The sequence below is a fragment of the Carcharodon carcharias genome, chromosome 34 (genome assembly GCF_017639515.1).
Source record: "Carcharodon carcharias isolate sCarCar2 chromosome 34, sCarCar2.pri, whole genome shotgun sequence".
Lineage (NCBI taxonomy): Eukaryota > Metazoa > Chordata > Chondrichthyes > Lamniformes > Lamnidae > Carcharodon > Carcharodon carcharias.
This window is the reverse complement of record NC_054500.1, coordinates 6,503,061-6,519,408: the sequence shown is the minus strand read 5'-3', so window position 1 is coordinate 6,519,408 and position 16,348 is coordinate 6,503,061. Positions and strand designations below refer to the sequence as shown.

At 48.7% G+C, this 16,348-nt stretch overlaps 1 protein-coding gene across 1 annotated transcript in view; it reads left to right on the top strand.

Annotated features, from left to right (window-relative positions):
* The first annotated feature begins 6,467 nt into the window (after window positions 1-6,467).
* LOC121272523 (homeodomain-interacting protein kinase 4-like) overlaps window positions 6,468-16,348 on the top strand; it is a 32,819-nt gene continuing 22,938 nt past the window's right edge. Inside the window, exon 1 of the mRNA XM_041179138.1 lies at window positions 6,468-6,984. Coding sequence (XP_041035072.1) covers window positions 6,468-6,984 — 517 coding nt within the window. The remainder of the gene's footprint in view (window positions 6,985-16,348) is intronic.

The window sequence follows — 16,348 nt, the reverse complement described above, 5'->3', positions numbered from 1 at the left end:
AGAGGTCAATCATCTCAGTCCCAGGACATCACTGCAGGAGTTCCTCAGGGTGGTGTCACTAACCCAACCACCTTCAGCTGCTTCATCAATGACCCTCCCTCCATCATAAGGTCAGAAGTGGGGATGTTCACTGATGATTGCCCAATGTTCAGCACCATTCACGACTCCCCAGATACTGAAGCAGTTGATGTCCAAATTCTGCAAGACCTGGACAATATCCAGGCTTGGGCTGCCAAGTGGCAAGTAGCATGCGTGCCACACAAGTGCCAGGCAATGACCATCTCCATGAGAATCTAACCATCAGCACCCTGACATCCAATGGCATTACCATCACTGAATCCCCTACTGTCAACATATTGGGGGTTACCATTGGCCAGAAACTGAACTGCTATCCTTGTCCTTCTAGATGGTTGTAGTCGTGGGTTTGGAAGATGCAGTTGAAGGTGCCTTGGTGAATTCCTGCAGTGCATTTTGTAGATGGTGCACATACCATACTATTTACTGGGGAGGCAGATGAGGTATGATTAGAAATGATATAGCTGCATTTTAAATAAAAAAGAGAGATATTTAATAAACTAACCAAACTCAAAGAAGATAAAATTCTTGGTCTAAATGGATTACATCTGTGTATCTTAAAGAAACTTAGGCAAACGATAGCAGAGGCACTATTCTCTAGAAATTAAATAATCCATTAGAAAAATGTGCATTACAGGAAGACTGGAAGATAGCAAACATTATACCAAGATTATAGAAGGGAGATAGAAAATGTTCAGGGAACGAGAGAGCAGTCAGTTTAACATCGATAGCAGGACAGAGAATGGAATCCCTATGAAAGGAGAAAATAGAAAAACACCTCAAAACCAAAAATAGAATAATGAATAATCAACATGGACTTCAAAAGGAAAAGTCTTGTTTGCATAACCTCATTGAATTATTTGATGAGTTAGCAGGGAGAGACAAAGGTAATTCCATAGATGTAATATATCTAGATTTCCAAAGGCCTTCAACAAACTGATAGATGATAGATTAATGAAGAAGTTCAGAGCATGTGGAGTCAGGAGACATCAGCAGAACAGATAACTAGCTGGCTGATAGGCAGAAGGCAGGGGATTGAGGGGAGGTGGGTGGGGCATGGTGAGGTGGAAAGTGACACCTTATAAGAATCAGTGCTGGGTATTGTTTGATTAAGAACTGAGAACAGATATTAAGGGAGTCAGCCATCTGGACATGTCACGGTGTTCTGTACTGCCATCAGGGGTGGTGGGGACCCCCAGTGGAGTGCTTTCTACTTGGGGGTCCTCCCCTTTACCATTGCAGGTTTGGTGTGGAGGGTGTTGCATGCAGCAGTCCTGTGCAAGAGGAAGTTAAGAGTGCAAGAAAGTTAGAGCTCATGTGGTATGCCTTTATTTAAGCTTTTTTTTTATAGTTAAGCATCTGTAAGGGATTGTTGTTTGGAAGATGTTTAATTGTGGGTCTGACCAAGTAGGGAGTATTTTGGGAAAATATTTTGTAAGACTAACTTTAATTGTGCAAATGTAACCTAGTGTGCTTAAGTTTCCTTTTATTCTTGTTAATAAAACTTTTACTTTTAACTTTTAAAATCCCCAAAGTGTTACTGGACTTCTTGCTGCTAAGATCATTACATCATCTTCTCATTTCCCGGAATACTAAAAAAGGTTGTGGCCCATAAAGCCAAGTTTCCCTCTGGGATTTGGTTTGCGCGGCAATTAACACCGGCTGGGGTCAGAACAATATGGACAAATGCAGGTTAATTAAGGGAAGCTAGCATGGATTTCTTAAGGGGAAATTATGTTTAACTAACTTGCTGGAGTTTTTGGAAGAGGTAACAGAGAGGGTTGATGAGGGCAATGCAGTTGATGTGGTGTCCATGGATTTCCAAAAAGCGTTTAATACAATGCCACACAACAGACTTGTGGGCAAAGATATAGCTCATGGAATAAAAAGGACAGTAGCAACATGGATATGGAGTTGGCTGAGTGACAGGAAACAGAGAGTAGTGGTTGATGGTTGTTTTTCAGGCTGGAGGAAGGTTTGTAGTAGAGTTCTCCAGGGATCAGTGTTGGACCGTTGCTTTTCCTGATGTATACAAATGACCCAGACTGTGGCATACAGGGCACTATTTCAAAGTTTGCTGATGATACAAAACTTGGAAACATTGTGTACTGTGAGGAGGATGGTGCAGAACTTCAAAAAGACGCAGACAAGTTGGTGAAATGGACAGACAGGTGGTGGATGAAGTTCAATACAAATGAATGTGAAATGATTCATTTTGGTAGGAAGAACATAGAGAGGCAATATAAACTAAAGGGTACAAATCTAAAGTGGGTGCAGGAGCAGAGGAATCTGGGTGTATATGTATATAAGTCTTTGAAGGTGACAAAGAAGGTTGGGAGTGTGATTCAACCCAGCTGTCTACTTCTCTTCTGTGGTTATGTTCATGCCCAGGTGTCCCTGGAGAGGGAGCACATGATGTCCTTCCACGACCAGTGTGCACCTCATGGGGTGGAGTGCATTATCTCCCCTCAAAATATTATCTCCTCCCAAAATGTTATTTTAATGTAATTTGTCAAGTTTCCATTAAAGGTTGCTTCTATTAGAGTGCCCCTTTAAGAGGCTGTCAACTTGTTAATTAATTAATTTGTTTAATTGGTATACTCAAAAGAGTATGAAGACAGACAGCTGGAACACTGCGTAAGTGGTTAGGAGGTAGAGATCTGTAATAATCTTTTAAGTGAAACCAATTAAACCAAATCAACAAAATTGGGATAAATCAGGCACAGCAGAGATCTGTAACTCTTTTGAGTACAAACCCATTTCCATCTGTTTTAGATGAAGTTACATTGTTTCATAGTTTGCCATTGTGAGATTTGAACTCTTGATACTCTTTTGAGGATGTAACTCTTTCGAGTACAAACCCGTTTCCATCTGTTTCAGATGAAGTTATATTGTTTCATAGTTTTGCCATTGTGAGATTTGAACTCTTGATCTTGGGGTTACAAGCCCAGTACCATAACCACTTGGCTATTTAGGCCAAGCAATTACATTGTTTCATAGTTTGCCATTGTGAGATTTGAACTCTTAATCTTGGGGTTACAAACCCAGTACCATAACCACTTGGCTATTTAGGCCAAGCCCTGAGATCTGTAATCTGCATTCTGTGAATAAACCTATTAACGAGGAAAAGACCTGTGTCCTGTTTCATACTTCACCATTTGACTTAGATCCATTTAATAGTTAGATGAGGAAGGATGGTGGGGTGGAAGCTTGAATGGGAGATAAATATTGTCACAGACAGGGTGAACAGAATGGCCCATTTCTGTCTGGTATTTTCTATGTAAACTATGCAAAACTCAAGATTGCTTACTTTCTGAGCAAGAGAAGCTGATTCACAGTCATTAACAATTTTTGCACAGTTGAAAGGGTAGTTACGTACTTAAATTACAAAACATAATTTGCTGTGGGGAATTGAATGGGCAGTTCATTTGCATATACGATAACCTCGTGGAGAACATGGAGAGGTTAAAGACAAGGTGCCACTTTCATGAAACTGATGGCAAATGGTGCAACTTGTCTGACAATTCATGGTGATTGACAATTTACGCGATCAGAAGAACATATGAATTAGGAGCAGGAGTAGGCCACTCGGCCCCTCGAACCTGCTCCGCCATTCAATAAGATCATCGCTGATCTGACTGTAACCTCAACTCCACATTCCCGCCTAACCCTGGTAATCTTTCACCCCCTGGTTAATCAAGAATCTATCTACCTCTGTCTTAAAAATATTCAAAGATTCTGCTCCCACCACCTTTTGAGGCAGAGAGTTCCAAAGACTCACAACCCTCTCAGAGAAAAAAATTCTCCCCATTTCTGTCTTAACTGGGCGACCCCTTACTTATAAACAGTGACCCTTAGTTCTAGATTTTTCCACAAGAGGAAACATCCTCTCCACATCCACTCTGTTAAGACTCCTCAGGATCTTAAAGGTTTCGATCAATTCACCTCTCATTCCTGTAAACTCCAGTGGATACATACCTAGCCTGTTCAACCTTTCCTCATTAGACAACCTGCCCATTCCAGGTATCAGTCTTATCACTTAGGTAATATGCTTCTTTTTTATTCTTCCTGCCAAAATGGACAATTTCACATTTTTTCCACATTGTACTCCAAGTTGCCAGGCTTTTCCCACTCACCTAACCTATCCATATCCCTTCGTAGCCTCATTATGCCCTCTTCACTACTTCCTTTCCTACCCACCTTTGTGCCATCAGCAAATTTAGCAACCATACCTTCAGTCCCATCATCCAAATTATTTATATAAATTGTAAAAAGAAGAGGCCCCAGCATTGACCCTGTGGCACATCATTTGTTACATCTTGCCAACCAGAAAAAGACACATTTATGCCCACGTTTTCCTGTTAGCTAGCCAGTCTTCTATCCATGCCAATATGTTACCCCCCCCTGCACCATGAGCTTTTATTGTCTGCAATAACCTTTGATGTGGCACCTTATCAAATACCTTCTGGAAATCTAAGTACAGTACATCCACCGGTTCCCCTTTATCCACAGCACACGTGACTCCTTCGAAGAGCTCCAATAACTTGTTTAAACACAATTTTCCTTTCACCAAACCATGTTGACCCTGCCTGATTGCTTTCAAAATTACTAAGTGCTCTGCTATAACATCTTTAATTAGTAACGGGTTGAAAGGTTATGGGGAGAGGGCAGGAAATTGGAGTTGAGACTGAAATGAGATCGGCCATGATCGTATTGAATGGCGGGGCAGGCTCGAGGGGCTGAATTGCCTACTCCTGCTCCTAGTTCTTGTGTTCTTATCTTCTTTAATAATGGCTTCTAACATTTTCCCTGTGACAGATGTTAAGCTAACTGGCCTGTAGTTTCTTGCTTTCTGTCTCCCTCCGTTTTTGAATAAAGGAGTTACATTCACTATTTTCCAATCCAATGGAATCTTCCCCAAATCTAGGGAACTTTGGAAAATTAAAACCAACGTATCTACTATCTCACTAGCCACTTCTTTTAAGACCTTGGGATGAAATCCATCAGGACTTGGGGACTTGTCAGCCTGCAGCCCCAACAATTTGCTAGTACCATTGGATTGGATTGTCCCAGCACAGTTCAGGTGCCCCCAAAGGTACAGCTGCCATTTTCCTCAGCTCTAGTGCCAGTGCCTCACGAATCGGAACCCACCTCTCCCACACCAGTCTTTGAGCCACACATCTATCTCTCTAATTTTGTTTGCCCTATGCCAAATTGCATATGGCTCAGGTAATAAACCAGACATTATTACCTTTGAGGTTCTGCTTTTTAATTTGGTGCCTAGTTCCTCATACTCTCTATGCGGAACCTCTTTCCTAGTCTGACCTATGTTATTGGTACCTACTTGGACCACAACCGCTGCAAGTATCTCTCTAGCCCTGAGCAGGTATCCTGAACCCCGGCAGGCAACACAGCCACCTGGACTCATGCTGTGGACTGCAGACAACAATGTTCATCCTGCTGACTATACTGTCTCCTATCACTACCACATACCTCTTCACTCCCCCCACTTGGATGGCATCTGTCACCATGGTGCCATGGTCAGTTCACTCATCCACCTTGCCATCCTTCTCCCCATCCACACAAGCACCTCGTACCTTATGGACAAAGTTAGGGCCTGAGGCTCCTCCATCACAACATTCTGGTTCCCCTTACCTGCCTGACTCGCAGTCACAACCTCCTGTCTCTGACCAGTGACCAACTCTGACGTTCTGCCTAACCTAAGGGGAGTGGCTGCCTCCTGGAACCAAGTGTCCAGGTAACTCTCCCCCTCCCTGATGCACGGCAATGTCCCACAACTCAGACTCCAGCTCAGCCACTCGGAGCTGAAGCTGCCTAAGCTGCAGACAATTCCTGGCGCATCTCTCCCTCGCCACAAGTTGCTGTCTGATTTAGGCATTAATAATAAACACATATCATTCAGAGGCCATTAGTTTTATCAGCAAAACATGGCTCAATAAGTGGCTCAATATTCTTACCTCGATGTAAAGAACACATTCCCACGACCCTCTTATAACCCTTCTCAAGAGCAGGAGGAATGATCCGGTGCAGGAATGCGCTGTTTGCCCAGTTAAAGACCTTTGATCATGTTAATTGGTATCGAGTATGAATGAAATTCGTGAGTGATTGTTTCACAAGAGAGCTATTCTCTATGGATACTTTGTGAGTTGGGGAGAGAGCTCCGGCTAGAGATGATGTTGGAGGTGGCATCATTTCATTTTTGGTCTGTACCTGTGTAGATGTTCCTCGAGCTCTGGGATCTTCAAATCGCAGCCCCTAGAACCTGGCTTGGTAACAAAGGCCCCATTATTACACCTGAAGCTTCTATTGTTGGATACCAGCTGGCCGATCTTCAACTCAGGCAGAGGGCGAAGGCCAGAGGACCCCTGAAAATGTCTGTCATCCATTCTGAAACAGACATCTACGACATTATTCAGATCCTGGGCAAAGGGACATTTGGTGAGGTGGCAAAATGCTGGAAGAGGAGCACTGGCCATTTCGTCGCCATCAAGATTCTCAAAAGTGACTCGTACCGAGCTCGAATCATCAAAAATGAATTAAAAATGTTGAGAGTGCTGGGATCAGTGGATCCTGATCAATACCACTTCATCCGATTCTTTGAGTGCTTCCATGATGACATCAAGTCATACCTAGTCTTTGAGCTCATGGAGCAGAACATATTTGAGTTTCAGAAGGAGAACAACTTTGCCCTCCTCCCAGCCAGGCACATTCGGACGATTACCACCCAGGTCCTGAGGGCACTCCAGAAACTAAAGGACCTGTCAATCATCCACGCTGACCTCAAGCCAGAGAATATCATGATCATTGATCAGAAGCGATTCCCTTTCCGTGTGAAAGTGATCGATTTTGGATCTGCAAGCATATTTCACGAGGTGCGGTACGTTAAAGGTAGGAGTGCGTGCTAGCTCCCTGTTACACTGACCTTAGACCGTGCTTGAGTGAGCTCTGAACATGGTGGTGATTAAGCCTACAGTACCAACCTGGGACATACCAACTGTGCACAGGGCTGGGGAAGAAGTTCCAAATGTCTTACAACAACGGCAACATTTATACAGCATCTCTTAATGTAATAAAGCATTCCAAGGCCCCTCCACAGGAGCATTAACAGACAAAATTCGACACCGAGCCCTGTATGGAGATATTAGGGCAGGTGGTCAAAGAGGTAGGTTTTAGGGAGCCTCTTAAAGGGAGAGAGGTAGAGAGGCAGTGAGGTTTAGGGAGGGAATCCCAGAACATAGGACCCAGGCAACTGAATGCACGACTGCCAATGGTGGAGGGATTAAAATCGGGAATGTACAAGAGGCGAGAATTGGAGGTGCAAAGAGATCTCGGAGGGTTGTGGGGCTGGAGGAGGTTCCAGAAATAGGGACTGGCGAGAGCATGGAGGGATTTGAAAACAACAATGAGAAATTTAAAATTTCAAAGCTGAACATGTTCAAGTATCTTCACTGTTAAAGTTATTGCATCTCCTACCCTTCTCTTTCCTGTAATCTCAATCTCTTCTTCCCCAATCCACAGACTTTTAAAATTGAACATTAGCATCACCTAGTCACTCCAGATTGTTCTACCTCATCTTTTCTCTTGAGATGAGACTATCTTGCATTTTGCACCGTAGATAATCAGAAGTTTAATAGAATGGTTTGTTTAAATGATGAAGAGTTTTGATTGAGTGAATAGTGAGAAGCTATTCTCACTGGTTGGAGAGTTAGAGATTACACAAGTTAAATTTGTCATTGAGAGAGAGTGGGAGAAATTTCTTCCCACAAAAGGCTATTGGAGTACGGAATGTTTTATCGTAGGAAGTGGTTGGGAAGGACCATTGGGAAAGACCATCAGAGACTCTTTTGGCAGCACCTTCCAAACCCACGACTACTACAATCTAAAAGGACGAGGGCAGCAGACACATGGAGACACCACCATCTGAAAGTTCCCCTCCAAACCACTCACCATCCTGACTTGGAAATATATTGCCGTTCCTTCACTGTTGCTGGGTCAAAATCCTGGAACTCCCTCCCTAACAGCACAGTGGATGTACCTACACCACATGGACTGCAACGGCTCAAGAAGGCAGCTCACCACCACCTGCTCAAGGGCAACTAGGGATGGGCAATAAACACTGGTCCAGCCAGCGACACCCACATCCCATGAATGAATTTTCTAAAAGAGGAATAGACAGGGCCTTGGGGAAAACATGGGTAGTGTGATTTGTTTTGTATTGATTCAGGGCTTTGGGGACAGATTGGGATAGCAGAACTAGTTTGTGCTGCATGCTGGGCCAGGACGGGGGTATTAGTTTGGGAATGATACTGAGAGCTGAGGGGAAAGAGAAAGGTTTTGGATTGTTCTCACAAAGACCCAGCCCAGGCACAATAGGCGAGTTGATCTCCTTCTGTGCTGTTTGCTTGTATGGTTCCAGAAAACTTATTGATGATTGAATGGGCATGTTTGACCTGGCAGAGTATGGATTTGAAATAGGGGCTGCGAAATTGGATTGCATAATGCCACTGGTGACAGTGGTATGGAAAGCCCAGTGTGAGGGAACACTGTGGGTACATTGCTTCTAACCACTTCCTGGCACAGCCCCACACAATGCCCCATACTGGAATGGTCACTAGCGTGGACAGGCAGCACATACGCCAGGAGCTTTTGATGTTAGCAGATCATGATGCCACGCCACCTTTCTGATTAATTCGACGCACATTCAAAAAGTTAGACCGCTCAGATCCAGCGAACGCCTGGATTAACCCCTCACAGCTGGAGATGTGTTCAGTTGCACGAGCGATTTTCCCCCCTCACAAACACTATTTAAAGGGACAGGCATCCAGTTTGCAGGAGAGCTGCCTTCGACTTACTTCCGCCATTGGAAAGCCTGTGGGATGGCTGGAGTGTTTTTTAACGCGGTGTTTTGTGGTGAATTGCTGGATTTAGTAGAGAGCGTGTTACTGTATCCTCCTGGAGAAGGCAGGCGATTCGGTCAGCTGTCCGCGCAAAGGGTGTCAGTTCTGGGGGCTGTAGTTCCCTGCGGGGCCTCTGGATCTCCAACACGACAGACAAATGGAGCAGAGGTTGCAGAGGTTGGAATCTCTGCACAGACGGAGGAAGGAGAGGGCTCTCTACAGGAGGCCCTGCCCACCACCGATTTCCAGGAAACACTTGCCCTGGTGTTGCTCCAACTCATCCACGAACAACTCCTGAGGCACCTGAGATTCACCAAGGGGGTGGGTCACTGAAATGTATCAGCTCCTTCCACAGGGCCTGCAGTGTCACGGGTTGGAGCTGGGGTGGGGGAGGTGGGGGGGGTGGGGGGGAACTACATTACTAATGGCCGCCAAGGTCATTGTCACCTTAAACTTCTAAATGACGGGGTCATTCCAGGCGGGAACAGGGAATTTTGCAACTATATTCCGACACCCCATCCGTCGCTGCAGGGGTGATGGAGGCCCTGTGGGTGAGGAGAACCGATTTCATCGCCTGCTCTCCACACGGAGAGAAATGGGAGGATTGGGCACAGGGTTACCAGGGTAGCCGGATTCCTGAAGGAGCTGGGAGGTTTCGACTGCACACACATCACTCTGCGTGTCCCTCGTGTCAAAGGGGAGTGGTACAGCACACTACCATTCAATTAATGTGCAGCTGGTGTGCAACTGCGCCCAAACCATCATGTCAAGGAATGCCCAATATCCTGATAGAAGGCATTGCACCTTCATCCTGAGGCATTCTGCCATTCCTGGCATCTTCAAGCCATGGAGAACCAGAGACTGGTTGCTTGGAGACAAGGGGTAGTGCCTGTACATATGGCTGGCGATCCCTGTCACATCTACAAGGCCAGGGGGCCTACAATGAGAGCTGTGCTACTGCCCGATATGTTGTGGAGCAGCCCATTAGTGTTTGAGAGCAATGGCTCCACTGCCTGGACCACACATGGTGGTGGGGTGAGGGGTTGGGAAAGGGGTCTCTACAATACGTACTGGAACATGCCTCCAAGTTCATAGTGGCCTCCTCATGATTATGAGGCTCCAACTACTACCACCAGGCTTATGTGAGGACACCTCTGGAGGAGGCTGAGAGGAGACATGTGGACATTTCGCTTCAGATGGGTTGTGCCTGAGGACCTACTCAGGCTCCTTTGGAGATCATCCCAGGGCCCCATCCTTCCCTCACCTCCGTATCCACCTGCTATGTCCTGTCACCACATCCTCCTGGCCAAAACCAGACAATAAAAGCCAGCAACAAAAATATTTGCATAACATTTTTATCCACATATACACACAGAAATTAAGTATTCCTTCTTGTGCGTCCCCTTAGCGCCCGACTCTGTCCTGGTGTTTCTTACACAGTGCTACCCCAGTCACTGCAGCCTGGTTGGTAGAAGGCAGCTGAGGTTCACTGGGGAGGGCTGCAGAAGGACCTCCAGCAGCTCTGGGTCTCGAGGGCCTGCATTCGGGTTGCACTATCTCGGCTGGGGTGGTAGCACGTCTAGGCCGACTGAGAGGCATTCACAAGGGCATTGGCGGAGGGCGGACGCTGTCACCCCGAGAGGGGACAGCGGGTCCGTGCTCCGTGGAGTCACTGGCACTCCCATGGGCTGGCACTTTAGCAATCCCAGTAGTCTGCTGAACACCCTGCATGTCCCTTTGAGCACTGGGATCCACAGCCATGATGGCTGCAGTCTGAGCCTGCATGACAGCCAGCATGGGCCTCATGACCATTGTCTGAGCTTCCACTGTTGCTCTCAGGTGTTGGGTGCCTCTCACAGTGGTCACCAGACTCTGTATCATGGCTGGGTCCACATTGTTGTACGTTGCTTTTGATTGGCTAAGGAATGGGTTCAGAGACATAGAACCTGAAAATAACTGTTTACTGTAGAACATAACACTTTATAGATAGGTAGGCCTTCAGTCATGAGCCAGGAGCTTTCTTCATCTGGACTGCTACTCATCCAACTCCTCTTTACCTCATCATGTGGACAGTACTGTTCCTCCAGCCCCGCATTAACCCGTTCAGTTCTGAACACCCTAATACTACAGAAGCTGATACATGTACGGCCAGCTATACCACAGCTGGCTCCACACGGCTATCTTTCAGTTGCCCACCACTCCCACATTGGAAAGGGTCGGGCTCCGAGCTCTGTGCCATGCCCTGTGCCACACTGGAGCCGGACGCCTCCACACTCCTGCTCAGTGACAGGAAGCTGCCTGGCAGGCCCGTCAGTGCATCAGATATCTCAGTGTGCACCCTCATCAGGATTCTCCTGTAGGATGTCCCACCAAAATCCTCAGTAGGATCCTTTGGTGAGTTGACACATGAACTATCCCCTTCCCTGCATCCTTGTGGGCACACACTCGCCCGGGCACTCACCATGGGCAGATCCTGACTCTATACGACCCTCCAAATTTCACCTAGTGCCAGTATCTGAGAGGGTGGGTGCGAGTGTCAGGTCAAGCAGCAGTGTTTCTATATCATCACTGTGCCATTGCTCTCTCTCCCTCCTCCTCCCTGGCCCACTGCAGCTGGGCAGGTGGCAGCTCTTAGGGTTCTGAAAGCTGGAGGGGGAGGTTGGCGTGAGGGTAGAGGTGGGGTCTGGGGGTTGGTGGGGGAGGCTGGTGGTGGTCTGTGGAAAACCAGAGGCCTATGGTCACACCATTAGGCCAGGCAGCAGGATGAGGGTGAGGTGAGAGTTAAGGGGCAGAGGTAGGAACACATAAACAACTGGAATAGTCTTAGTGATGATAGATGCAGGGAATTGCCTCCTCTGTAGCACTCTAGAGTCCAGCTGTGCTTATCCCCTCCCATGGGTTCTGATCTGCTCCCTGCAAGAGGGAGGGGAGAATGTCAGTGACTGTGTTTCAATGTGTTCAGAGATGTCCCTGCCATGCTTACACGTAGGTAGAGGCTGCGAGAGAGAGGGTGGGGAGGCTGGCATCAGTGGAAGGCGTGTGAGTGCGAGGTGGGGTATCTGAATGTTGGGCCTGGGTCCTGAGTGCCAGGGAATGCCAGTGGGTAAGTGATAGGGGTGTGGTGCGTTGAGCAGGGTTAGAGGATAGCGGAGCAGCGGGTAGGTATGCTGTGACCTTGAGCACTCGCGCGAGGTCATTGGACTTCTAACAACACTGCTGCCAGGTCCTTAGATCCAGACGCTGGGAGTTAAGCTCCCTCACTGCCCGCTCCCTGCTCCCATTCCCTTCAGAGGCCATTCCTTCAGTTCGAATTTGATGATTGACTCAGAATGGATTGGAAACGATATAATTCTGTTTTTAATGTGTTTAAAGCAGCATTCACCCTCTGAAAAGCAACGTACTACTTGTTTCATGGAAAGGTCTCCATAGGAACAATGGTCAGAATTTTATTCTTGATCAACCTCGCTGCTGGGGACTGAAGTGCTACCAGCCCTCTGATTGGCTGGCAGCTCTTGAGGGCGGGTCATCCTGGAAGCCGTGTCTCTAGGCAACGAATTGCCTGAGCAACGTAAAATCCGGTCATGTTTTCCAGGGCCAACGGAGGCGGGCTTGACTCCAACTTTCCAGCCAGAGGGCAGGGACACCACCTCCGGGTTAACTCCCAGCCCATGGCCTCTCCCCTCCTGTCGACCTCCATCACTCAGGCCTCCAGCGCCACAGGTGTAAACTCAGAGGCCTCCCTGGCCATCCATTTGTTTTAGCTTCCACTCGTAGCCAATTGCAATTCCAGCGGCAGCTTCTCCTAATGAGTGCAGCTCTGCTTTAAGATGGACAGCCTGCCTTTAAGAGCAGAAGCCTGGCTGAAACACGAATCTTCAGCCAGGCAGAGGGCCGAAGGCTACAGTTAGGGGACCGAGGAGGCAGCTTGAAGCTTGCATACCGCCTGCCTCAATGGGACTGGGCACAAGCGGCTCGCAAATCACCACTCCCCAGCACAGAATGGGAGCTATCGAATTTTTAGCCCAGCTGCCTGTGAATCCCATGTTCCAGGGGAAGGTGCAGCAATTTCAAATCATTACCGCTTTCTCGGCTGGAGGTGTGGACCCCGTTAACGTTTTGATCGCCCGTCCGCTACAGCTAGATTTTTTTGAAACACAGGGGGAATTGGCTTTGTCATTCAGGAACCTCCATGGGTCGTGCGTAAGCAGGGAATAATCCTTACCTCCGAGTGACTGGGGAACTGAATGTCCAATTGGATAACGCTGGGACACTGACAGAGTCCGGCTGGAGTGGAAGGTCAGGTGGGTGAGTTGTTCCTGTCCCTCTCTCTCACCCAACAAAACTTGCCACTCGGCTGTTGGGGACACAGTGTGCCCCTGCTTAGAATCTTAGGGCAGAAGGGAACACCCTCAATCATCGCCCCAGATTAATCCGCACTCAAACCCTTGTGGATTAGGGCGCCCAGTGCCAATTTCCCACCCTCACCACACGCGCACCCCCCCCCTCCCCCGCGATGGTAATCACCCACTTTGTGCCCTTCCAACTCTAAGGGCTGAATTTTATGTCTCTCCCGCGACCCCGCCCAACACACCTGGTGGGTTTGTCGGTGGGGAGAGTGACCGTAACATTCCTCGGATGGGCTTCCCACCCGGTTCCCATCCTCCTGACCTCTGCACAATTTTACGCTTGGACAGGCGAGGCCTAGGTGGGCCCGCCCGCCCTAACCCCAGCTGAGGCCCTTAAGCGGCCAATTACTGACCGCTTACGAGCTCTTTCCCACCCAGCCTCAATTTTCAGGCAGGCGGGAGGTGTCCAGGGGTAGGGGGGGGGGGGATGACTGAAAATGAACCCTTGAGCAGGAAGGGTTGTGGGGGTGGTTTGGTGGGGGGGCGGGCCTCCATCAACAGCCCCCTTTTTAACATCAGGTGCCCCCCACCCAACTCTAAAGGTCTCACTCCTGTGGGGGCTCCCTTGCTCTCACCCCACACCTCGGCCTCTCTACCAGCAGCTCCACCCCACCTCTGCCTGCTCCCCTGGGCCTAACCACCCCCCCATCCCCCGGTTCTGAGGAAACTCCCCCCCACCCCCCCCACCCCCACCGGCTCTGAGGAACATCCCCCCACCCCCCACCCTGAGGAACATCCCCCCACCCCACCTCTGCCTGCTCCCCTGAGCCTAACACCGAGCCCCCACCGCCCTGAGGAACAGCCCCCCACACCACCCCCCTGATCGCCCCCCCCCTGCTCTGAGGAACATCCCACCCCTGCCTTGAGGAACATTGCCTCCGCCCCCAACCTTTCCCTGGCCCTGACCTCCTGGGATTTAGGCTATGGCGAGTTGCTTGCAGTTCCAGCCCTGCCCACTGCAGCCTCCGGCGCTGCAGGGCCGGGGGGGAGGGGGGGTGGGGGGGGGGGGGCGTGGTGGGTGGTGGTGGTGAGAGAGCTGCCAGCCGATCGGATTGGCCAGCAGCTCTCTGAGGCGGGACTTCCTCCTGAGTGAGGGGCGGAATTCCCGCCTCCGGCCAATGAACGCGTGTTGGAGTGCGAAATCGTGGTGGCGCAGGAACCATTGGTGGGGATGTGCGCCCCGGTGACCTTTTTGGATGGAGGGAAGGTAAACCCCGCCCATCCTAAAAATCCTGGCTTAAGTAATTTCGCACCCTGCCCTTCCCCAATTTTTGGTACCCACCATCGGTGAATAAACACCACATGCAATATAAATAATAGGGGAGGAACAGCTCCTTACTTAAAGTTTCTGTAACTCTTATATTGTGCGTAGTGTCTTTCCTGGCACTTCAACTGTGATGCTCCTCACCTCACCCAGTCTAACCTTTCCTCCTTCAACTTGCAACCTTTTAAAGCCCAAACTGTGGTGCCCCCCCCCCCCGCCCCGAATCATTAGGACACAAATTTCAGGTGATTGGCCAAAATAACCAGAGGCGATACAAGGGAACAAAGTGTAAGCAGCGAGTTTTTGTGATCTGCTTCTAAATGTCACAGTTGAGTCGCACTGGGTGGGGAGGATTGTGCACATTTATTGCTAAGAGAGTGCCCTGGATCTCAAAATAGGACTCAATTACACAGTCTAAATTTCTGTGTATGCGTCTTACGCAGAGGGTCAAAATGGTCAGTGGACAGAATGATTAGAGAGGGAAAGCGCTTGTAAATCGAAGACTCCAATTAATGGCCTTATCGTGTGTTCTTCTTTGCTAATTATTTTACAATTGTACCAGTGAGAGTTTGATGCTTGACGTGAGACGTTTAATGTTGGCCTGGGACAGTTTGACCTGGGACGGTTTGACCTGGGACGGTTTGATGTTTAACCTGAAACAGTTTGACACGCGAGCATTTGGCCATTGTCAGTCAGTGAGGAAAGTGCATCGCACAACAGGTTTGCTGTCAGTTCCTTGGGCAGCTCTGGGACATTGAGTTGCCTGTGCATTGAGAAAGCAACTCACGGAGGATTCTAGGAATCTGACATTAACCGACCCAGATTAAAGCTCTGGAGTTCGAATCCCACTCCGGCAGATGGTGAAATTTGAATTCAGTAAAAAGCTGCAAATTAAAAGCTTGATAATGACCATGAAATCATTGCTGACTGATGTTAAAAAAAACCCCACCTACTTCACTATTGTCCTTTAGGGAAGAAAATCTGCCATCCTTACCTGGTCTGGCCTACTTGTGACTCCAGACCCACAGCAACGTGATTGACTCTAAAGTGACCTCTGGACAAGGGCAATTAGGAATGGGCAATAAATGTTGCCCTCGCCAGTGACACGCACATCCCATGAAGGGATAAGAATGAAATGCTGGGAAGACTCAGCAGGTCAGGCAGCATCTGTGGGAGAGAGGAACAGGGTTAATGTTTCAGGTGGATGACCTTCCAACAGGACACCGGTGCTTAATGCATTGCTGGTGGCCACTTAGCTGTTTCTAAGGGTCTCTTGGGTGGTGGGCGCTGTGTGCGGGTCGTTCAAATTTTGAAATTTGGGTTCAGCAATCAGTTGCTTTATTGAAAGAGGCATGAGGGGAAAGAAACAGCTGGAAAAATGTTTCAAATGGGAGGGGTGGGGTGGGTGGGTGGTGTGGGGGTGGGCGTTGGGGTGTAGGGATGGGGTGGATGGGAGTTGGGGGCTGGTGGGGAATGGGGGGCAGTTGGGGGTTGGTAGGGGGTGAGGTGGTGGGGTTGGCGTGGGTGGGTAGTGCGGGGGTGGGGGTTGGGGGCTGGTGGGGAGTGGGGCAGTGGGGGGTAGTGTGGGGGTGGGGGTTGGTAGGGAGTGGGGCGGTGGGGGTAGGGGTGGGGTTGGAGGTTGGTAGGGAGTGGGGATGGTGGGGGTGGGGGTTGGTAGGGAGTGT